General features: G+C 42.4%; 1 protein-coding gene across 1 annotated transcript in view; it reads right to left on the reverse strand.

Moving 5' to 3' along the window:
* The window catches only part of pemt (phosphatidylethanolamine N-methyltransferase), a 94982-nt gene that overhangs the window by 35516 nt on the left and 35824 nt on the right, over positions 1 to 23642 (reverse strand). The window contains exon 3 of the mRNA XM_061708640.1: positions 18898 to 19013. Within this exon, the coding sequence (XP_061564624.1) occupies positions 18898 to 19013 (116 nt within the window). The remainder of the gene's footprint in view (positions 1 to 18897; positions 19014 to 23642) is intronic.

Here is a 23642-nt window from a genome sequence, read left to right on the forward strand (position 1 = left end):
TAAAAAGATGTTATATTTATAAAGCAAAAATTGAATCATTTATGAAAAACCTTTCTAAAGATCATCAACGAATATATTTAAAAACAAAATAGTCTTTCAAAAGCTGGAAGCATAAAGAAAGTTCGTAGGCCCTTTTAGACAGGTGCTGAAATAAACCCGAGAAAGAGGAGAGAAACTGCGTTGGCAATGGCAACTGAATCAATAAGTGGCTGAGAGTAGCCTCCTGCTCCTGCTCCTAACAAACTCCTATTTTGCCATAAATGTTCAGTACTGAAGGTATAACAAAGGAGACACCATAAACTCCTTGTTTTGCACAGCGGTTTGGGGACTTATAACAAGATAAGAGCGACCAAGAATAGCACATGTCCTCATAGCCCATTGGATAACATTATTTGTTTGAAAAAGACAGAAAAATAACAACACTTTTTTGGTTAAAAATAGAAATGACAAATGTGTGCAGAAATGTGTGCAGAAGGAAGACACCTTCTTCACTTGAAAACAAAAAAAAAAATGTGAAAATTGCCATTCAGCTTCAATAAAAGATGATTCACAAATTTACTTTATTCTGCAACACTTGACATGTATTTGACTTGAATTGTTAATTCTTCATCACAGTAAAGATCTGGAGGCTGATGCACACCTAAAAAACTTGAAAAACAGGTGCGTTGGAGTAGGTAGGAGTGAACAAAGGAGAAAAGGGGGTCTCGTGACACCGCACATTTCAGGCAAATATATGGCCTTCTTCATCACAGACATGCATATCCTGCTTCTTTGGATGTCTAAGTATGCAGCGCTGATGACGACTTACATATACTGTTGTAATATACACCATGTACGTTCACACAACGGAGTAATTATACAATGCTACCCTGCATATAGGAAACTTTTAATGGGACTAAGAGAAGACAAAAAAAGCAGTGTTAGTGAATCACAGTAACCTGGCAGATCACAATGCTGCAATAGCTGCACATGGTTATCAAGCTTTTCATTTTCATGGCTCTCATCATCTCCTCTGCTCCTGGTGTGCGTGTGTGGTGGTCAGATTTGGAGGAAAATGGGCTGCTTTGTTTGTGAAAGTGCGTTCAACTCCGGCTGATGTCACGCTTCGCTGCTGTCTGCACTGCAGGTGATGTTCGGGGCTGCGGGTTGTGTAAGCGCAGTCATACAGTAAAAGCATTTTCATTTTGTATCATGAGTTTTCCTGCAGTGATCGGATCAAAGGGTGAGTGACTGCTTTTAAATGCACCCCCCTTTGGTTTCAGTTGCTTGTAAATGCTGCTGCCAGTGTAATAATCACTTAAAACTCTGAAGCATTTACTGCTACATTTGAGCCAATTACACAGTAATTTGAAATGCGCTGGGACGAACTGTGTTACATTACTCAGCTGAACTTATTACGGTAACCGTTTTTTAACTGTCATGCATCAAACATCATAATTGTCCCTGCTGCGAGGCCAAGTTTCTTCTCAAAGACTTGAATCAAGGCAGCTCAACTTCCTTTTCTTGCTTCTTTATCTTCCTCCCCTCTCGACCTATCACCTTCCATCCAGAAGCCATGAACCATGAACAGGAAGTCCAGCAGCCTTGATTCAAGCCTTTGAGAATCACGATGACCTGGTAGAATAAGAGGCTACAAGAAATATACAGAGACTTATAAACGACAGGAAGAAAAATAAAGAACTACATCGTAAGGTAATGAATTCATATGCTTTGCTCATCAGCCGCTTTCTGTTGTAGCAGACCTCGGGTTTAAACACGTTTGCAGCTTGGATCCGCGGTTCGCGCGCTGCCGGTGCGCGCTGCCGGTGCGCGCTGCCGGTGCGCGCTGCCGGTGCGCGCTGCCGGTGCGCGCTGCCGGTGCGCGCTGCCGGTGCGCGCTGCCGGTGCGCGCTGCCGCGTCGTAAATATTTTACTGATGAAATCCTGTCGGAGTTATACCAGAATATATACCGTCCAAAGCCGTGTCAGACGGCTTTACGAGGGACATTTGGAGCTCTAGTGTGAAGAGTTGAGCTTCACTCACAAGAGTTTCCTCACACGCAGCAGATGCTACCGCTAAAGCTTTCACAGCTTAATAATTCATAATTAATTCTTATTTTAAAATTTAATTCCTCTTTCCACAGGAAAACTAAGGTTTATAGTTTACAACTTGTATCAACTTTTAGTGAGTGTGACATGTCTGCTGTTGTCTGTGTTGCTGCACATGTTGTACATAATTATTACCACAGGAAAGCTGAAGCTACTAAACTACACTTACTCTTTGTAAGCCGAGTTTTAGTCGTCTCTAAGAGTCTCTAGTGGGAAATATTGCTCCTTACCTCAACCTGAACTAAAACAGACAATTCATGATACTTTCTCATCTCCTAATTTTTATACCTAATAATACAATGTCAGTGTACATGAGACAACAATATTGACGAATTTATGGATTTCACGCTGTGATCGGCAAAATCGGGATCCGCCGATACTGGTTTTCGAGATCGGTGATCGGCCCTCAAAATCCCGATCGGTGCATCTCTACCATCGATTATATTTGAGAACTGTAATGAACGATTCATCAAAGGGTCCCATTCTTGAGCTGCTCGCTGAAGCTCATTGGCCATTCTCAGCATTTTTGCTAATCGACCAACGTTATTGACACAGGAAGTGAAGAAGCGGGGAGCCAATCAGAATGCAGAACACGATGCACAACCTCGTTATAACGAGGGATTACTGTAATTTCAATTTCAAAAATACTTTATTAATTCCCAAATGGGACTGGGAATTCTTGCCCATTAAAGAGAACATATAGGACAGGAAAATCTCCTCTTGCACGCTACAAGTCCACACGAGTTGACTTCCACCATTGTCACTAGGAGAGGGGTGAATTTTGGAGAAACGGAGCTTCTCTGTAGTCCAGAAATGCATGACCTCGACTATGTTATCCTAACCCTAACCACTCCAGAGTAGAAGTCAGGGGGCTTCACTCAGATTTTCTTAATCAATAGATGCAAAAGCAGGAGAGCTCATGACCTCTCCTGCTTCTAACACTTGCCTTTTTTTGTCATAAATATTTAAGTACTGATCCAATTCTATGGAAACCGAAACCATAAACTCGACTCCTTTTGCGTCTAATAATGGTGGTTCGTGAACTGTTGTGCTTGGCTGCCACGCTAATGGACAGAAACTGCCTGCGAGCGGCGTGGGATTGATGACCGATGGAGACCACCGTTTCACAAAGAGTGGAAGGTAGCGCCGGGCAAGTTACGCCACAGTTTGCAGATGGATTGTAGATGCGTGGGCTAACGTGTCTGCTGGCACTGTTGTTCGAGCTTTCGCAAAAGACGACATCATTTCCGAGGTGGGCACGGAAAGTGACTCTGACAGCGAAGAAAGTGGAACAGTTGTCAGGACTCAGCCCGTCGGGCTTCATCCGCAGCCTGATGGCGCTGATCGGGCCAGAGAGCTGCGCGCCCAGCTCGTGCCCGTCGCAGCGCTGAGCAGTTCTCCCGGTCTCAGCCCGTCGGGCTGCGGATGAAGCTCGACGGGCTGAGTTCTGACAACTGTTGCCTATTTGATTTAGCGCAGCTGTTTAATTCAGAAACGGAGGATGAGGACTTCGATGGGTTTGATTAATGACGCTTGTTTTAATTTTTGATTATTCATTGGTGATTTAAAAAATGTTAGCACTTTGTAATAAAGACTTAAATAAAGCACAATCAAACTCAGTTTTGTCCCGTTCTTTTTAAATACGCACACTTGTATGCTTGTGTGTGAGTTGTTGTAAGGCGGTGCGCCATTTGTGTGTGTAGACGGCGCATTTTCGTACGGTGCGCCGTGTGTGTGTGTTAAATACAGTAATGACACACATAACTGAGACTGCGTCTTTTCATACAGCGCGCCGTATGGTCGTGAAAATACGGTATTAAGTGTTGACAGAAGTAATTTGGAAGCTGCTCGCTGCAGACCTTTATCACACCAGCAGTTCTGCACACCATACAAACAGTACATCAGTCAACACATTTTCCAAATGTCCCACTTAGATCCAGCAGAAATGACTTTGAGCACCTACGTCCACCACATGGTTTAAACAAAGAAAATGGGTCAAAGGGAGGGAGCAACTGTGTCTCCTGAGTAGAGGTTACATGTTACATCTCTAATTGTGAACTTATTCGGTCTGCTAAAGGTCATAAACAATTATTAAACACTAGCCAAACTGCATTTGATAATGAATATGAGGAATTACTGCAAGAAAGTCCCGATCAGCTGATTCCCATTTCCCTTCAATGTTAATGTATTTTTGTCTGTGAGCACGTGCAGCTCCAGAAGTGAACAGTGGTGTAAAGTAACGAAGTACAAGTACTTCGTTATTGTACTTAAGTAAGATTTTTGAGAATTTGTACTTTTATTGATACTTTCATTTTTCTGTACTTTTACTTTTACTTCGTTACATTTTCAAGGAAAAAAAATAGTACTTTTAATCCGCTATATTTAAAATTGGACACGTCGTTACTCGCTACAAATTAAAGAACAGCACAGCGGGGGCTGATTTATGGTTCCGCGTTACACCGGCGCAGAGCTACGGCGTAGGGTACGTGGCGACGCACACTCTACGCCGTAGCCTACGGCGTAAGGTGTGCGTCGATTTAACGCGGAACCATAAGGCGGACGGGAAGGAAGGGGGGCACGTGAATATACCGAGAAGGAGCCGCAGCTCCCGGGAGAGTTGCGCCGCAGAGGCGGGCCGGAAGGCCAGAGGAACCGCCGTCGCGTCGAGTACCGAGGAGGACTGAAGCCTGAATTATGGTTCCGCGTTAAATCGACGCAGAGCCTCGACGTAGGGTACGGGCCCTGCGTTGGTGTAACGCGGAACCATAAATCAGCCTTGAGCGGCAGCCGACGCGGGTCCATGGGCACCATTCTTTGATTCCACCACTTCTAAGGTGGTTTTGGCATTTAAAAGTTCAAAAGTCTCATCCTTTATCAGCTGGGGTTGCTTAATGTTGTCACTGCATACTACAGGCTGGGGGTGGACCTGTCAGCGGGGCCAATGGGGTACAGCAGCAGTGATGAGCAAAGGGAGAAATTAAAATGGGGTAATGGAAACAAATGCTAAAGGGGTCAGAATAATATCACCATTATTAAGAGTTGTAAGCAAATTCTTGGATTCTTCATTTCTTTGCAATCCTTTTGAAAATAATTTTGTACTTTGAATTTTGTACTTTTGTACATTTTACACCATGTACTTTTGGTACTTTATTATATTTAAGTTGAGGTACTTTTATACTTTTACTTAAGTAATGTTCTTAATGGGTACTTTTTACTTTTACTTAAGTAATTTTCAAGCAGAAAATTTGTACTTTTACTTAAGTACAATATTTTTGTACTTTTTCCACCTCTGGAAGTGAAGTGAAGGTGTCGGCATATTTTAGTTTTTATTATACATGCTCCTAAAGAAAAAGCGTTGAGAACACTAACAAATGAAAGAGGCCATTTTTTCTCCGTCTGCTGGTACTGCCCACTGGAAATCAAAGTCAAATCCCGAGGAACAACAGCAATTATTTGGATCGAAGAGGAACATAATTAAGATGGCTGGCTTGGCCACTTTGAGTACGTTGGGGGAAATGTGTTGGTTTGTTTTCATTGCAAAGGACACTTCCATCCGTGACAGGGACTCAACCACCAATCAATTAGAAAACGCAGCCTCCACCAACAGTTTTACCAGTTAGAGTTAATTAATGTCTTTCATGTTAAGTTTTCTTCGTGATGCTAAGGCTGCTGTGCTTTGCCAACGTCACTCAGCTGCAGGGTTCAAGAGTTACATCCCCGGGGATCTGAAAGTGTTGTCCGTGTACGCTTTAACACATCCACGTATCTGTACTGGCTTTGGTGTGAAGACTAGACTTTGCAGGGAGTACACACAAACTAGGTATTGGGTTAATAATGTGAAACTGGGTTACGGGGTCTGTGCTGTGCTCTCTTTGTTAAGGGACCAGGAAGCGTAATGTGGTCTGCGTGCTGGTCTGCCACATCACACACAAAGAGTGACTGCTGGGCCGTCTGTTAAGTAAGATGGTCCAGTTGGACACACCGCTGGGATTTAGATTAGAAAAGAGATGGAAAAGGGATTCTGGGGGGCGTTGATGTGGGGAGGGGGTTAGTGGCTCTGAGTGGACTGACCAACGGATGTACCATTGCCATTGATGGGCCCTGATAAACTTTCTTCCAAACAATAAAAAAAAAAAAAGTACTTCTGCATCATATTGTAAGTTGTTGCCGAGGTTCTCTGTAAGCTGTATATTCTGTTTGTCTGTACAACAGTCTCACAAGATAAAAGCCAACCAGGAGAAAGTCATAGGCTGAGATTACAGAGAAAAGTGGCTGGAGCAGGATGAGGAGCAGGTATGTGAAGGTCAAGGTGGAACGCTTCAGTGTGGGAGTCAGATAAAGTCCCTTTTCAAATAAAGCTTTTCAACAAGCAAAACGCACAAAGATCAAGATTTGTGATTTTACATTTTAGCCTTGTATTTTTTTTATTTACTACTACTACTACTACTACAGTCATTTAGCAGATACTTTTATCCAAAGTGACTTACATCTGAGACACACACAATGGACCAATTAAGGCCTTGCTCAGGGGCCCAAGGTGGTTCATCTTGGTTGCCATTCCGGGGCTTGAACCAAGCCCACCTCTGTAGCCAGCCACTAGACAACCACTGTAGCAGGGCTAGTGCTACGGGGCCCAACCGACAGGGTAGAGAGGACACGGAGTTTTGTGCAGAACCCTTTATTCGTCAAACACTTCCCAAACACCGCCACACGTGCACAAGCACAGCTCCAGCAGCTCCTTCTCAGTCTGACCCAGCTGCAGTCTCCCAGTCCTCCTTATCAAGGCTGGCAGGGTGGAGAGGCTGATGGGACACACCTGTGTCCCGTCAGCCTGAGTGGCTGCAGCTACTCCACCCTGCCACACACCCCCAACGTCAAACTCGTGCCGGGGACCGTCCGGCCGAGCCTACTCCCCCCCCGCCCCCTCGGAGCGGGATAGAAAGCCCGGAACCGCCGACTGCGCCCCGGGCCTTCCTGACCCGGACGGCTGCCGGGAGCCATCGGGAGGCCGCCCTCGGCGTCCGGCCGACCAGCGGGAATGGTCGGGGGGTCGCCCCCGGCGTCGGGCCAACCGCCGAGAAAGCCTCTCTCGGGGCCGGGCCCATGGTGGCCTCGGGCCAGACGGTGCGTCCCAGATGGTCCTGCAGTGTGACCCAGGACACAGTGTGTTTATAGTGCTGAAAGAACATGGCCACATGTGGCCCACATTGACCCAGATCCCCTTTGAATGTGGGTAGCATTAGCATTAGCATATATACTTGGTATCATTATTCAGTTTGGGACTGGAAGAGTGTGTCCTGAGGCTGGCTTGCTGATTGGGTAACGTATTGCGTCACGCATCGCGTCACTTCCTGGTGTTTGCGGTCTGTGCTGCTGCCGTCTCACGGCGTTTGCAGGCTCAGATCTCTCCCGACTTTTTATCTAAAACTTAGACTGTTTTCTGGTAAAATAGCACTATATCTGGTACATTACTGTCTTTATTTCAACACTCGCTCATTTTCTCTTCCGTAACTTTCACTGTCACCAATCACCGATACATTTTCTGTCCGTTAGCCTCCGTTAGCATCTTAGCATGGCCGCTCCGGCTCCCACCGCTTCACCTCTTTCCTGCTCAGTGTGTGAAATGTTTAGTTATTCCTCTGCCTCCTTTAGTGAAGACGGTAAGTGCTTAAAGTGTAGCTTATTTGCAGGGCTGGAGGCGAGGCTCAGTCAGTTAGAGGTCCGGTTTGGCCAACTAGACCATAGTCCGATAGAATCCTCTGCGGACCGGCCCGTAGCAGCTGAGCGTAACCGCTCCCCTGCAGCTCCCCGGCAGCCGGCCAGGCAGGGCAGCTGGGTGACGGTTCGGAGGAAGGGTAGTCTTAAAGGGCTCACAGAACACCACCACCCGCTTCATGTGTCTAACCGTTTTTCCCCACTCAGCGACACATCTGTTGAGAAACCGACCCTGGTGATTGGAGACTCTATTGTGAGACATGTGAAGCCGACTCCAGAGACCTTAGTTAGGTGTATCCCGGGGGCCAGAGCGGGCGACATAGAAGCAAATTTGAAGCTACTGGCAAAGGGTAATCGTAAATATGGTAAAGTTATCATCAATGTCGGAGCTAATGACTCCCGTCTTCGCCAGTCGGAAGTAACCAGAATGAATATTGTCTCGGTGTGTAACTACGCCAAAACCATGTCGGACTCCGTAGGTTTTTCTGGCCCCCTCCCCAATCTGACCAGCGATGACATGTTTAGTCGCATGCTCTCGCTCCGCCGCTGGTTGTCTCAGTGGTGTTCAGAAAACGACGTGGACTTTATTGACAACTGGGAGACATTCTGGGGAAAGCCCGGACTGATTAGAAGGGACGGCATTCATCCCACCCGGGATGGTGCAGCTCTTATGTCTAGAAATCTGGCCAATGTTATTAGACACTCCCCCTGACAATGCAGGGTCCAGGCCAGGATGCAGAGCTGTAGTTTAACAGGGCTGGAGGCGAGGCTTAGTCAGTTAGAGGTCCGGTTTGGCCAACTAGACCATAGTCCGATAGAATCCTCTGCGGACCGGCCCGTAGCAGCTGAGCGTAACCGCTCCCCTGCAGCTCCCCGGCAGCCGGCCAGGCAGGGCAGCTGGGTGACGGTTCGGAGGAAGGGTAGTCTTAAAGGGCTCACAGAACACCACCACCCGCTTCATGTGTCTAACCGTTTTTCCCCACTCAGCGACACATCTGTTGCTTCTCAAGGACCAACGCCTGCCAACAAAACTGTAGGATTGCATTATGTAATTAGCGACTCTAAAACTGTAGGATTACATGATATTGGCGACTCTGGCCAGGTGCCTAGCAAAATAGAAGTGGTTGCAGTTCCCCGCCCTCCAAAAGTTCACCAGGTGCAGCGTTATAGAGGCGTTAACCAAGATAACCTTGTAAAAATTAAAACCAATGTACATTTGGTACCAATTACAGACCGAAAAATTAGATGCGGACTACTAAATATACGATCATTAAGCTCTAAGTCTCTGTTAGTAAATGATATAATTACAGAGAGCAGGAGTGATATTTTCTGCTTAACAGAAACATGGTTACAGGAGGAAGAGTATGTTAGTTTGAATGAATCAACTCCGCCCGGCTACTTTAATCATCACATTCCTAGAAGCACGGGCCGAGGCGGAGGAGTCGCAGCAATTTATAACTCCGGTCTCCAAACAAAAATTGAACCTAAGTGCAACTATAATACATTTGAAAGCCTCATGCTTGGTCTGAAATTTCCGAGCCGGAAATCAGAGAAGCCAGTTGTGTTAGTGGTAGTGTACCGGCCCCCTGCTGGTGCGTATCTGGAGTTTTTGTCTGAATTTTCAGATTTCCTTTCTGGATTATTGATCAGCACAGATAAATTCATCATAGTGGGTGATTTTAACATTCATATGGATGTTGAAAGCGATAATCTTAAATTAGCCTTCGATTCTCTTCTAGAATCAATGGGTATCTCACAAAAAGTGGATAAACCGACGCACTGTTTTAATCATACTCTCGATCTCGTTCTCACCTACGGTGTTGAAACTGATGGTCTGTTGGTGTCACCTGTAAACTCCCTTTTATCCGACCATTACTTAATAACGTTTGAATTTAATTTTGTTGATGTTGAAGTGCAAAATAGGAGGTATTATTTTAGCAGATGTTTGTCTGATGAAGTTATTGTTAAATTTAGGGAGGCCATTGCTTATCTTACGACAGTGCGAAATAGTGATGTAGTCGAGGCCAGTGACCTGGGTTCTACCTCTGCAGATGTTGATTTCCTTGCTAGTAACACTGCTGATTTGTTGCATTCAGCTTTAGATGAAGTTGCTCCTTTGAAAAGGAGGGTTTCTAGCCACAGGAGCTTAACTCCCTGGTATAATTCAGATATCCGCATGTTGAAACAAAACGTGCGTAAAATGGAAAGGAAGTGGTACTCTTGTAGGTCTGTAGACTCTCATCGTGAATGGAAAGATATTCTAATAGTATATAAAAAAGCCATTCGCAAAGCCAGAACAGCTTATTATTCAACGTTGATAGAGGATAACAAAAGTAACCCACATTTTCTGTTCAGCACTGTAGCCAGGCTGACAAAGAGTCACAACTCTGTTGAGCCGTGCATTCCTGCAGCTCTCAGTAGTGAGGACTTTATGGGCTTCTTCAACAGTAAAATCGCGAGAATTAGAGAAGAAATCAACCAGCCGGTTGTAGGTGTTTCTTCAGCTTTAGCGACTTCCCTAGGCTCTGACTTGTCTCTAGACTGTTTTGATCCTATAGACCTCCCTGAGCTGACTTCACTCGTTAATAGAGCTAAGTCAACCACATGTATGTTAGACCCCATCCCGACTCGACTATTCAAACATATTTTTTCTCTTATTGGTACGACAATACTGGACCAAATTAACTTATCCCTAAGTTTAGGATATGTACCACAGGTTTTCAAAGTTGCAGTAATTAAACCTTTACTTAAAAAACCTTCTCTTGACCCAGACACCTTAGCTAATTATAGACCAATTTCCAACCTTCCATTTGTGTCTAAAATTCTGGAAAAGGCAGTTTCAAGCCAGTTATGTGACTATTTGTATAGAAATGATCTGTTTGAAGTCTTTCAGTCAGGGTTCAGAATGCATCATAGCACAGAGACAGCACTTGTTCGAGTCACGAATGACCTCCTTATGGCCTCAGATAAGGGATTAGTGTCCATACTGGTTCTACTGGACCTCAGTGCTGCTTTTGACACTATAGATCATGGCATTTTACTGCACAGGTTAGAGCATGTTGTTGGGATTAAAGGGACAGCTCTATGTTGGTTTAAATCATACCTATCTGACAGGTTCCAGTTTGTTCATGTACATGAGGTTTCTTCAGAACAGTCAAGGGTCTGTTATGGTGTTCCGCAGGGTTCAGTGCTAGGGCCAATCTTGTTCAGTTTATACATGCAGCCGTTGGGAAGTATAATCCAGAATCACGGCATACACTTTCATTGTTATGCTGATGATACGCAGCTCTATTTGTCTATGAAGCCGGATGAAACAGAACCGTTAGTTAAACTTCAGGCATGTCTTAGGGACATCAAGGACTGGATGTCCAGAAATTTCCTGCTTCTAAATTCAGATAAAACAGAGGTTATCATTCTTGGTCCAGAGCATCTTAGGAAGGGATTAGATGGTGTTGCGATGGCTTCCAGTGCAACTGTGAGAAATCTTGGTGTTATTTTCGATCAGGATTTGTCGTTTAAACCATATGTCAATCAGGTTTGTAAAATAGCCTTTTTCCATCTCCGTAATATTGCAAAGATTAGGAAAATCCTCTCACAGAGTGATGCAGAAAAACTAGTTCATGCGTTTGTATCTTCTAGACTAGATTACTGTAATGTGTTGTTAGCAGGATGTCCAAGTAATTTGCTGAATAGGCTCCAGCTGATCCAAAATGCAGCAGCACGAGTACTGACAGGAATTAGCAGGAGAGACCACGTCTCTCCAGTGTTAGCGTCGCTCCATTGGTTACCCGTAAAATTCAGAATCCAATTTAAAATTGTATTACTTGCGTATAAAGCCCAAAACGGCTTAGCTCCGCATTATTTGCAAGACCTGATAGTGCCTTATGTTCCTGTCAGAGCTCTCCGTTCTCAGAGTGCAGGTTTACTTGTAGTTCCTAGAGTATCTAAATGTAGATTTGGAGGGCGGGCGTTCTGCTATCAGGCGCCGCTACTATGGAAGCAACTTCCAATCTGGGTTAAGGGGGCTGACACCACCTCCACCTTTAAAACTAAACTTAAAACATTTCTGTTTAGTAAAGCCTATAGTTAGTGTTTAGTAAACCTCTAGCTGGTGTTGGTAAATCTCTAGGTAGTGTAAACTTTAGTGTGTCAGAGTCGCTCCTGTGGTTTCTTGTGCTGGCCCCCCCTTCTCCTCCCTTTTCTCTCTTTTGTCCATGTTGCAGCATCCTTTGCCGGACACCGGAACCTGCAGGTGGTCGTGGGTGGCTTGTAGCTTGCATTACGGAGCACAAGTCTTTCCCCGACCCTGCACCCCAACCTGGGACTTGCTGATTGGGCCGGAGCTTCGGGAGCTGCGTGCTGGCCTGCGGTCCCCACCCCTGGTCATCCCGTTGCTGGCCCCCCCTTCTCCTCCCTTTTCTCTCTTTTGTCCTGCAGGTGGCCGTGGGTGGCTTGTAGCTTGCATTACGGAGCACAAGTCTTTTCCTGACCCTGCACCCCAACCTGGGACTTGCTGATTGGGCCGGAGCTTCGGGAGCTGTGTGCTGGCCTGCGGTCCCCACCCCCGGTCATCCCGTTGTTGCTTCCACCTGCCTGCTGTGCTGTTGCCGTCCCTGACCCACCAGTCTGGCCCTCGGCAGGAGGGTCCCCCCTGATGAGCCTGGTCCTGCTCAAGGTTTCTTCCCTCCTAAAGGGGAGTTTTTCCTTGCCACTGTTTGGCTTAAGGTTTTTCTCCCACTAGGGGAGTTTTTACCTGCCATTGTTTATGTAATAACTGCTCGGGGGTCATGTTCTGGGTATGGGTCTCTGTAAAGCGTCTAGAGACAACTCTGTTGTATTAGACGCTATATAAATAAAATTGAATTGAATTGAATTGTTTGCAAACACTGAGGTGTTATTTTTCGGCACCATCATTTCGCCCTGTTTCTGCCTGAAATTAGACCGACAGCGCTGTAAAGAAGTGGCTACATTTTACTTTTAACTGGTTATCGATTTACAAACAAATAAAAGCTTTATAAAGTTAATTTGACTGAATGTTTACTTTTTGCCACCATTGGTTTTAGAGCCACCTTTTTGGTGCAAAACTAAAAAACGACCCTTTTTTTACTTTAAGTTATTTGGGCTCTCCTTCACTGGAAAGCAGCAACAACGCTGCTCTGGAACTGAACAATCAAGTCCATGACAGCAACATATTTAGATGCTCATCATCACTTAAAATGAGAATTAACCACTTCAGTATAAACAGTTGCTGCCAAGCATGCGAAGAAGGATAAATGGATGGATATTGTGATAGAAAGATGACACCTTTGTTGGCTTAATGCTGGTGTTTATCAGAAATGAATAGTGTATTTGTGACGAATACTGTAAAAGATAAAAAAAAAAGAAAGGCAGAGCAGTCTTTCATGCACTGAGAGAGAACTTTTCCCGAGCTCTTTCATCAACATCCAACCGATCCAGGCTAATGTTTTTGAGCTATTTTAGTCTTGTTTTACAAACTGTTCTACAACTGTGAGCCTAATGCCGTTAGCAGTTAACACTGAACTATAATGAGGACATCAACAGCATGTACAATACCAGAACTCAGGCTGCCCTGGCTTTGAAACTGTGTCTTTCATAATATCAAGTCAAGTCATGCCACACTACCCGAAGGGTAAGAATGAGACCAAACAAGAGACAGCCGAAGGTGCTGTGTAAATGCGCTTGACATAAAGAGGGCATGATTTAGACAATGATACAACTATGGCAGCTTTCTGCTTGCAGAAAACTGCTTGTACACATTGCAAGTATCACTTTCAGTGTTCTGCCACTGCGAAGTTATCTTAAAAAAAACAAAACATTAAAGATCTTGTGCTTTCTTATTTGCTCTTGAATCACAGTCACCGGTACGTACTGAGCACGAGTTCTTGCTCTGTCTATAATTATCATCTGCAATCATTTATTTTAGCCTTGACAAATCCACTGAGAAAGTTTCATATTTTTATACTAAGCACTTCTATATATGCACACCAATTATTTTAATCAGGTTTGCAATTGGCATTGGAGTCAATTAAACACAGTGAATTAATTTCCCCAAGGAGCTATATAAAGCGTAAACAGCATCAGCGGAGATCATCACTGTCGTGTGCTTAGCAGATAAAAATATATTCCAGTTGTCAACAGGTTTCTTTGTTACTTTTTTTTTCACTTATCATAATCAAACTAGTGATCTGACGTATGAATAAAAATCTCTGCTAGAAGCCCTGATTCAGACTGAAAGGTTTAAGCAGCACATTCTGTTGCTCCTGCCCCGACAGATGAATTCAGACGGAACAGATTTATATACGTTTTCGCGCAAAAACACAAGGACTAAAGCTTTTCTATTTCTTATTGCTGGATGTACGGTAAATCCTGTTTATTCATGGTCTTCCTAAAACCCACAATCTCCTTTGTTTTGCTAATGTTCGAGATTAGGTAATTGTTTATCAGTCTGAGAGAAGGAAATAATGATCCCGGACTTGCAGCTTTCTACATTCTTTACATAGTGGTCTTTGTGGACTTTTAACATCTGATAAGCATCAGAAATTCATCAATATTGTCTGTTAATAAGCATCAACGAACACATTTTATTGACCTCTCATGTTCTGATCTCGACAGACCCTCGCTCTTATTAAGAAAAAAAAAACAATCCTCCAACTTTAACCTGAATGTCTCATTGATTGGAAACGTAAATTTGATTTCACCCTCTATTGGGCTGCTTATCTTAAAGGTTCATATTGTGTTTTTCAATTGTCTCTGTGAATAAATGAATAGATACATATTATTTAGTAATTTCATTTCATTGAGTCGTATTTACTTAATTACGGTAATCTTTAATACTTCATGTGACATTTTAGGTCTTTTTTTAAATACAAAAATTCAGACTTTTCTTAAAACCACTCTATGTAGCAATACTACTCCTGACCCATGTAGACTTGAAATTTTGATCAAAGAGCCACTGACAGTACTGTGCCATTAACAGGGATGCGCTTGTATGTCTTGTAATACTACTTTCTCTCACTAGAGGTGCACTTTGTTGCATTTTATTCAAGCGGCTGAAACATAAACCTTCTTGCAATATGCTGCCCCCATGTGGTCAGAAGTGACAATGCTACATGGAGTAGCTTTAAAGATGGACACATTTTCAACCACTACTTGTTAAGTGCGTTAAAACGAATAGTGATTATATTCTTATAATGTTCTGTCTGAGCTGAGAGAATAAATAGGTGAAGTATGACAACTTTCATTTTGATTTGATAAGATGACCAACATGATCATGACCAAGATGTTCCATAATGCTGTTCCCTCAAAGACAAATAGTTCAAATCCCAGCTTTGGCCTTTTGGTGTGGTTGGATATATGCATGTTGGATTAGTTGTTCTTAATTGTCCAAAGGCAGATGTAAATGCATGCTTGTCTCATTTGTGCCTGTGTTTCCCCATGATGGATTGATGATCTGTCCAGGGTGTACCTGTCTCCAATCAGATCAAAGCTGGGAAAGGCTCCAGACTTCATCCAGAAGTCTGAAAAGAGTTAAGTAGGTATAATACAATGGATAAAAGAAAGAAAATGCATGTCATGGACCTTATGGAACATCATACTAGCCAGCATCAACCCGACTGACATGGCACAGGAAAGAACAGCATGGCATTCCAAAAACCTTTAAAAATTAAAGCACCAGATTAATTTCCCTAATTGCACATTAGTAAAAAAGGCAATCTGCCAAATTGCTTGAGGTAAAGTACTGAAAATACTGCTAACCTTCAATGCAATAATTGTGGTCATTATACTTAGCTGACTTTAACAGGTGCTGATTTTCTAATGGGGAAGGCACTGTAAAACACGTAAAAGAATTTCTTTTGTGAAAAAGAAATTCTACCTGATATTAAATGACCTTTCGGGAATCAAGGAAAAATAATGAATATGTCAGCAGAAGTGGAAGGATGGATGTGAGCTCAGGGAAAATAATGAATAGATACAGCACTGATTCACTCTGGAAATTGTTGCTCGAGAAAAGTAAAATAGAACAGCTTCTGTAAAAGCAGCAGCAGTTTTACAGCTCTTATTGGTTTATATCTGCACTTTTTGTTTGTTAAAACAAGTACTGGGTGCCTTTTTAGTATGCCTGAAGTCATTTTTATGCTCCTAACTAAAGTGTAGTATGCCACACAAATTATTTCATCCTTTTCTATTTTAATTCATAACAGTAGCTATGTATTCTGGATAGTCTACAGTGTATTTTCTACATCAGCTCTAAAAAAAACAGACAAGTAATTTGATTGACATCTGCCATCAAAACTAGGATTTCTGTTCAAATAAATGTGTCATGAACTAAAATGATTATACAGCACTTTAGCTCTCTACCTAGCCACTCCCTACCTTCAGACTGCCTCAAATGTTTTGTAATTCTGAGCAATCTTTCTTCCCGTAGACTGTTGGACTCGAAATAGTTTGGAAATAATATATTAATGATTACATACAGATATGCAGCAACATTTGCACCTTAAAAACGTGTTACGCGGGTACCTGGCGTTATCCATGTGCCTACTTTTTTCCTTTTTGGCTTCATAAATGTTTAATAAACAATAACATAGTGAAAAAGTTGGATGTTTTTGTTTGTCTGAGAATGTGTTAATAATACAAAGATTTAAATGATTATATTATTATTATTATTATTATTATTATTATTATTATTATTATTATTATTATTATTTCATAATGGTCATTTTTTTGTATACTTTTTTTACATGGCTGCATTCACAAAGGAAACTAAAACGATTCCTGCGTAAAGGACAATAATCATTTTTGAATAACTGGGTTATTGCAGCTTTATACTTCACATTTTTTTTTTATATACAACCATTATTCAACTTGTATGTGTGTCACAGTGTGTGTGGATAACTTCCTTTACAAGTATAGGAAAAATGCCAAGACAGTGAAATGCTCAGTAGCAGATTCTTCTGAGTTGTTGCCCGGTAACAAGTGAAAAGTGCAGCGCACCGTTTCTGAGTGTTTTCATTGAGGGTACTTTTGTCATCATTTTAATCTAAATCGGGAGTTGTGGGAAAATGCACTTCTTATAGCTGCTGATGTGATGTCAAGCGTGGGGTGACATGGGCATCTCAATAACTTTCAAGAAATGAGATGGGGGAGGAAGGAAGATGAAGAGGAACACCCAGAGATGTGTTGAAGCAACTGCAAGGGACTGAAAGATGAAAGAACTGAAAGCTGAAACTAGCTTGGGAAACTGAGATAACGAAGGTTTTTCCATCGTGTAATACAGTAATTTAGTTTGGACAGAATCTGTTACAGTTACAAGGGGGAAGAAAGAAAGCAGAGAATCCAGAGAAAAAGTCACAAATCAGACTCGAGAGAGATGTATAAAAATTAAGGCCAATATAACAAAAACACCTTGTTCAGAGGGTAAAACAAGTGAGAACATGAAAGACCAGCCAGCAGGATACATTGATGAAACGAGATAGGTAACAAATGTGGTACTGTTTAGATGGACAAGAAGGCATGTGAAAATATAAATGCAACATTGCTTGCATTGTGCTGTTTCACAAAATACCAAGGAGAAAATGTAATAACACACATAATTAGATGCTACTGATTATGTAACTAACAAATCTACATCAGGGCCTATTGTGAACAGGGGCCCATATAAAGCATGCATAAAATGAATTATCTGAAAAGGTTCAGTTGATAAAATTCACCTTGTAAAAATAACTCAACAATATTCTGACTTTGATGCATTACTGTTTTCATTCTACCAATCATCCATCCATCCATTCATCATTACCCCGTTCTTTCTATTCAGGGTTATGGGGTCAGCTGCACCCTATCCTAGCTGTCTTCAGGTGAGAGGCAGGGGTCCACCCTGGACAGGTTCCTACACCATCAGAGTACCGAACATAGGCCAACCAAACGTAGACAACTGACCAACTGACCAAATACAGACAAGCAACCAACCAATTGACCAAACATAGACAAGCAACCAACCAACCAAACAAACATAGACAGCCAACCAACCAACCAACCAAACATAGACAAGCAACCAACCAACCTAATATATACAAGTAACCAACCAACCTAATATATACAAGTAACCAACCAACCAAACATAGACAAGCAACCAACCAACCTAATATATACAAGTAACCAACCAACCTAATATATACAAGTAACCAACCAACCCAACATAGACAAGCAACCAACCAACCTAATATATACAAGTAACCAACCAACCAAACATAGACAAGCAACCAACCAACCTAATATATACAAGTAACCAACCAACCAAACATAGACAAGCAACCAACCAACCTAATATATACAACCAACCTAATATATACAAGTAACCAACCAACCAAACAGACAAGCAACCAACTAACCTAATATATACAAGTAACCAACCAACCTAATATATACAAGTAACCAACCAACCTAATATATACAAGTAACCAACCAACCTAATATATACAAGTAACCAACCAACCTAATATATACAAGTAACCAACCAACCTAATATATACAAGTAACCAACCAACCTAATATATACAAGTAACCAACCAACCTAATATATACAAGTAACCAACCGACCTAATATATACAAGTAACCAACCGACCAAACATAGACAAGCAACCAACCAACCAAACATAGACAAGCAACCAACCAACCAACCAAACATAGACAAGTAACCAACCAACCTAATATATACAAGTAACCAACCGACCAAACATAGACAAGCAACCAACCAACCAAACATAGACAGCCAACCAACCAACCAAACATAGACAAGTAACCAACCAACCTAATATATACAAGTAACCAACCAACCCACCAAACATAAGCAACCAACCAGCGGGCTAAACATAGACAAGCAAGCAACCAACATACCAACCCACAACCCACAATTTCAATATACAGTACATTTGCAGTTCAGATGAATAGCCAGCAATCATATTCCCATTCTAACCCCCTAACTTTATGCACACTTATGATGATACCGTAAGGCAGCAATGATTATCACATCTGGACTGGAACATAGAGGACAAAAATGACTGGTCTGCTCTTACCAGTGACTGCGGTAAATATTGAGCAGAATGATGACAAAGGCCAGGCAATAACAGGCTATGTAGGGGCTGCCGCACAGCCTGGAGAGTCCCCGGGTGCGATGCTCCCATCTCGCCACCTAAAAAATGACACCAAGAGACATGAAAGTGACTTATGTTATTGCTGTTAACCTATAAACTCTATAACTCCAACGATAAACATACGTTGGGTGTTTGGATTGAATTGATTTAGTATCTGACTTTCAACATGCATAAAATTAGATGATTATTGCCAAAGACCAACAGTGACTTGATAAGGCCATTTACAAGTGCATTAATAATGTTACTTATGTTACTGTCCAAATAGTTCTGAGCCCCTGAAGAAATCTACACTTTGATAACATCCTGGTCGTGTTATTTTAAATCCGTTAAGGTGGTGTATAAAAGCAAAGCCATAAAACCTAACTACAACAGAGATCATAGAAAATAGTGTCCTGAACTGCATTTACTGCATACCACTCCAAACTAACATCAACATCTAGCCTATAAAGAGCCTTGCCTTGTCTCATTTTACCATACATTTTAGCATCTTACCACTGGATTCTGTATTAATTTCCATTAAGTGTTTTATAGAAAATTTTGTATTTTATTATCAATCAATCAATCGTGTTCATTAGCAGGACAGGAATATAACAAGAGGACATCAGTTGACCTGGATTACTTTTAATAATGAGGAACTTTTAATAATGATGAAAATAAAGACCGTAGTTTGTACAGCAGTGGATTAACATTTAATAAAATGTTGTTCTACCTCAAAAAAAAGAAGGAACTATCTGTATTTCCTTTACATACCAGCTGCCACATATGCACAGAAAGGATGCGTTTACCAGTGACTATACCCTATTTGATGAACTCACTAAAACTCAAATGCATGACTGTTTAGTGCTCCAACAATGGTCAAAACTAAGGAAAATGTAACTGATGCAAATTTAAATGTTGTATGGTTTTGAACAAGCAGCCAACTCTCCTCGCAGGTTCATGTCCACTTCCCTCCATGTGGTTTTGCACTGACGGAGCCACCATGCCACCATGTCTTATTGTAATTTGTACATCTAGCCATTCCTACATTGAGAGGTGAGGTTGCAGGGCATCTCAGAGCCAAACCTAACCTTTAATCAAATTTGAATTAATTTAACCGACCAGCATTTCTTATTCTAGGTATTGAAATCATCAATTGGCTATTCAAGAACATTTTAAATCCAGGGCGCTCTGTTCTTGTGCTGGCACATAATAATTATTCATAATTTTTTAGCACACAATGCATCGTGCATGTTCCACAGAGAAGAGTGTTATCAAAGCAGCCACAGTTGCATTTTCCAGAATGCAAATCCTATAAGTCATGCAAATGGGAGAGAAAAAATAAATTAAAAATTAAAAATTTCAATCCATATGCTGTAAAGTCCATTATGAAATGACAGTCAAATGTCAAATTAATTTCTGACTGTGGGCTGAGGAAGTGCGTAGATGACTGTTAAACAATGCAAAAAAAAGGACATAAATGTTACCATGGCACATTTTCTATCTTCAGAGCCAGGCAAGGCGGGAAAAAAAAGGAAAATGAACAAAGGTTAGGGAAATTTAAAAAAATAGAATACACTGAATTATCAAGTAAGAAAATATGAGTCTTCAAATGGCTTTCTTATATGAAGTTCAAGCTTCAAGCTCAAGTGCAATCAAAAGAAGTTAAGATCTCAAGATAGTCATCAAGTTGTTTTGAAAGAAATGACTTTGAAATTAAGTATCCATCATGCCCATCGTGTCCTCTGCCCTGAATCGACTGTCTTCTTATCACAGCAGCCAGCAGTCCCTCACTTATTCATTCCCACATCTCTCCTCTCTGTCTCATATTGCTCAAAAATGCTGCTGTGTAATTAAGAACCAGGAACTGACAGCCCTCTTTGCTTGGGCAGATTTCCATCCACATGTTGATTACATCTGCAGGACACTGAGGCACAGTGGGCTCAGGGACACAGAACAATGGCAGCTACGGATTGAATTATTAAGGATTGACCTTACAGATAGCTACTTTGTCAAGATAAAAATATTTGAATTGATCAATACTTTATTAGCACCGGGAGACAACTTATACTGTTCATGCAGAGAGAACTTCTGAAAAATATATCCCAATAACCACCATTGCCACTAGTACAGAACGTACCAAACCAACCAGAAGGGGGTGGGGTTGGTACAGGCTTTCTGTGATGACTCATATGGACCTTTTCCACTAGTACCTACTCAGCCCGACTCGACTCGCCTCAGTTTGCTGCTTTCCCACTAGGGGAGTCGGGCTGTATCTGACGTGATCACACTACATGGCACCGATTGGTCAGGGGGTTGGGAGTCAGACGTCTGAGTCAGGATGTGACATCAGCGAAAGAGCGACTCTGACGCCGGTTTCTTGTTCATTTCATTCGACAGGCAATGGCAGCGCAAAAGTCTGTTTCATGATCCAACTTTGAGGTGCAGATGTTCATAAACCTGGTGGCTGAGGAGAGAATTAAAAAGGGATCTAGATGGGTGATAAGGAACGACAAGATCTACCAGGAGCTCTGTCACTTCATAGCTGCTCGCTGCCACCAACGGACTTTTCAGCAGCGCCGAGACAAACTAAAAAAATTAAAAAGCGTCGCCACTTGAAGCTTCTCTTCTCTTACATTTCTTTATTTCTTTAGTGTTGTTGTCTTCTTCGTTTAGATCACACAATCAAATACGTCACAGCAGCTTCGCTCCAACCCGCCTACTTCTGCTCCAGGTGCTGAATTGTTATGGAAAAGAAAGTAGGCCAATGTCAGTTGAGCCGAGCTGAGATGAGTAAAGCTGAGTAGGTATTAGTGGAAAAGTGCCAATAGAGGAGCTTCCAAGAGCAGCTATACAAATCCAAATCCATTTTGCTATGAAAACACAAATGGGATGGGAGTTTCTGGTTCTATTTACCAGACGGATGAGAAATATCACATTACTAGCTGACAGGTTGAGCACAAGTAAGATAAATAGGAAGTTCTTTAAAAGCCAGACCATCTGAATTCACCAACGTCTGGTTCAGCCTTCCAAGTCTTCAAAAGGACAAGACTTGGGGGCGCTAGAGAGCCCGAACTGGATGGCTGCTTAGTGTGAAGGCTCCACATAACTTCGCACACAAAACCACCACAAACTTTTGCAAACCTGACCAACTATATGTAACAGACTATGCCAAAACCCTCAGCAGCCAAGGAGTGCGATATATTTGCAAAAGCTCGCAAAACAAACTCATGAAGCGCGAAGACAACCCTGCCAGCCGAGCACGATGAAGCTAACAACATGGCTAATGTAGCCGACGTGCTAACGGAGCTAAAAGCACTCCGCTCTGAGTTCGGCTCGAAGCTGGATGGGATAAACGGCCAACTGGGGGTACTGACGAACTCCATCCTGGTGCTGGAGAACAACCTGGGCGAAATCAAACGAGAGGTAACGGCAAACGAAAAACGTGTCGGGGAGGCAGAGGCTCACATAGCCACGACGGAGGAAATGCTGGACAAGGCCGAGACAGCGCTGGCTGCGGCGACAAAACGACTCGCACACCTGGAGGAGAAGACAGAGGATTTGGAGAACCGTGGGAGGAGGAAAAATATTCGGCTGTTTGGTCTTAAAGAGGGAGCTGAGGGTAAGCGTCCTCTTTTAGACTTGACATGCTACCCCGGTGGCTGGGCACCGAGCCTGATAGATCATTCATACTGGAAAGAGTCCACCGCACGCTGGCCCCAGCAAATCCCAACGTCAACAGAGCCGTCCTCATTCGGTTCTTCAAGTACCAAGATAGAGAGTTCGTCCTGCACTCCACGAAGCAGCGTGACATCACACACGACGGATCAAAGCTTGCATTCGCACAGGATTTCTCAGCAGAAACGATGCGACAGAGACGGGAGTTCAACGCTGTCAAGAAGCTGTTTATTGACATGGGAGCCTTTCGAGGATTTAATCTCCAACCATGCAAGCTGAGGGTGCTGCACGGCAGGAGGATTCATCTGTTTCCCTCTCCACAAGAAGCTGAGGAATTTTACCGCAACATTACGACCAGATAAGCCACACATGTCACACAGCCACACATGTTTGAACTGCCTTTCATACATGGAGTGGGATGAGTGCACTAGCCTACATGCATAAAAATAGGACCACCATCTCTAACTTTTTCAGGCTTATTAAATATATAATAATATAATAATATTATTAAATAAAATGAAATAAAATTATGAGAAAAGAAAGTAAAATAATAAAAAGCACAAGTTGCTGATTTAAGAGTATGCTTAAATAACAAATAAATGAAATAAAATGATAAGAAAAAAGGTAAAATAATAATAAGCACAAGTTGTTAAAAATAAGGGCAGTAGAGTACAGCAGGTAAGTATTTAATTTAGGAGTACGGTTCAGTAAACAGTAATGTTTTTAGCCTTGATTTAAAGGAGCTGACAGTTGGAGCAGACCTCAGGTCTACAGGAAGTTTGTTCCACCGGTGAGGAGCAGAATAACTGAACGCTGCCTCACCTTGCTTGGTTCTTGTTCTTGGGACACACAACAAACCAGATCCAGATGAACCTCAGGGGCCTGGGAGCTTCATAGGGAACTAACAGGTCCAACATGTATTTTGGTCCAAGACCATTCAGTGCTTTGCAGACCAGCAGTAAGATTTTAAACTATATCCTTTGCCTCACTGGAAGCCAGTGTAGTGATTTCAT

Source organism: Cololabis saira, chromosome 19 (assembly GCF_033807715.1).
Source record: "Cololabis saira isolate AMF1-May2022 chromosome 19, fColSai1.1, whole genome shotgun sequence".
Lineage (NCBI taxonomy): Eukaryota > Metazoa > Chordata > Actinopteri > Beloniformes > Belonidae > Cololabis > Cololabis saira.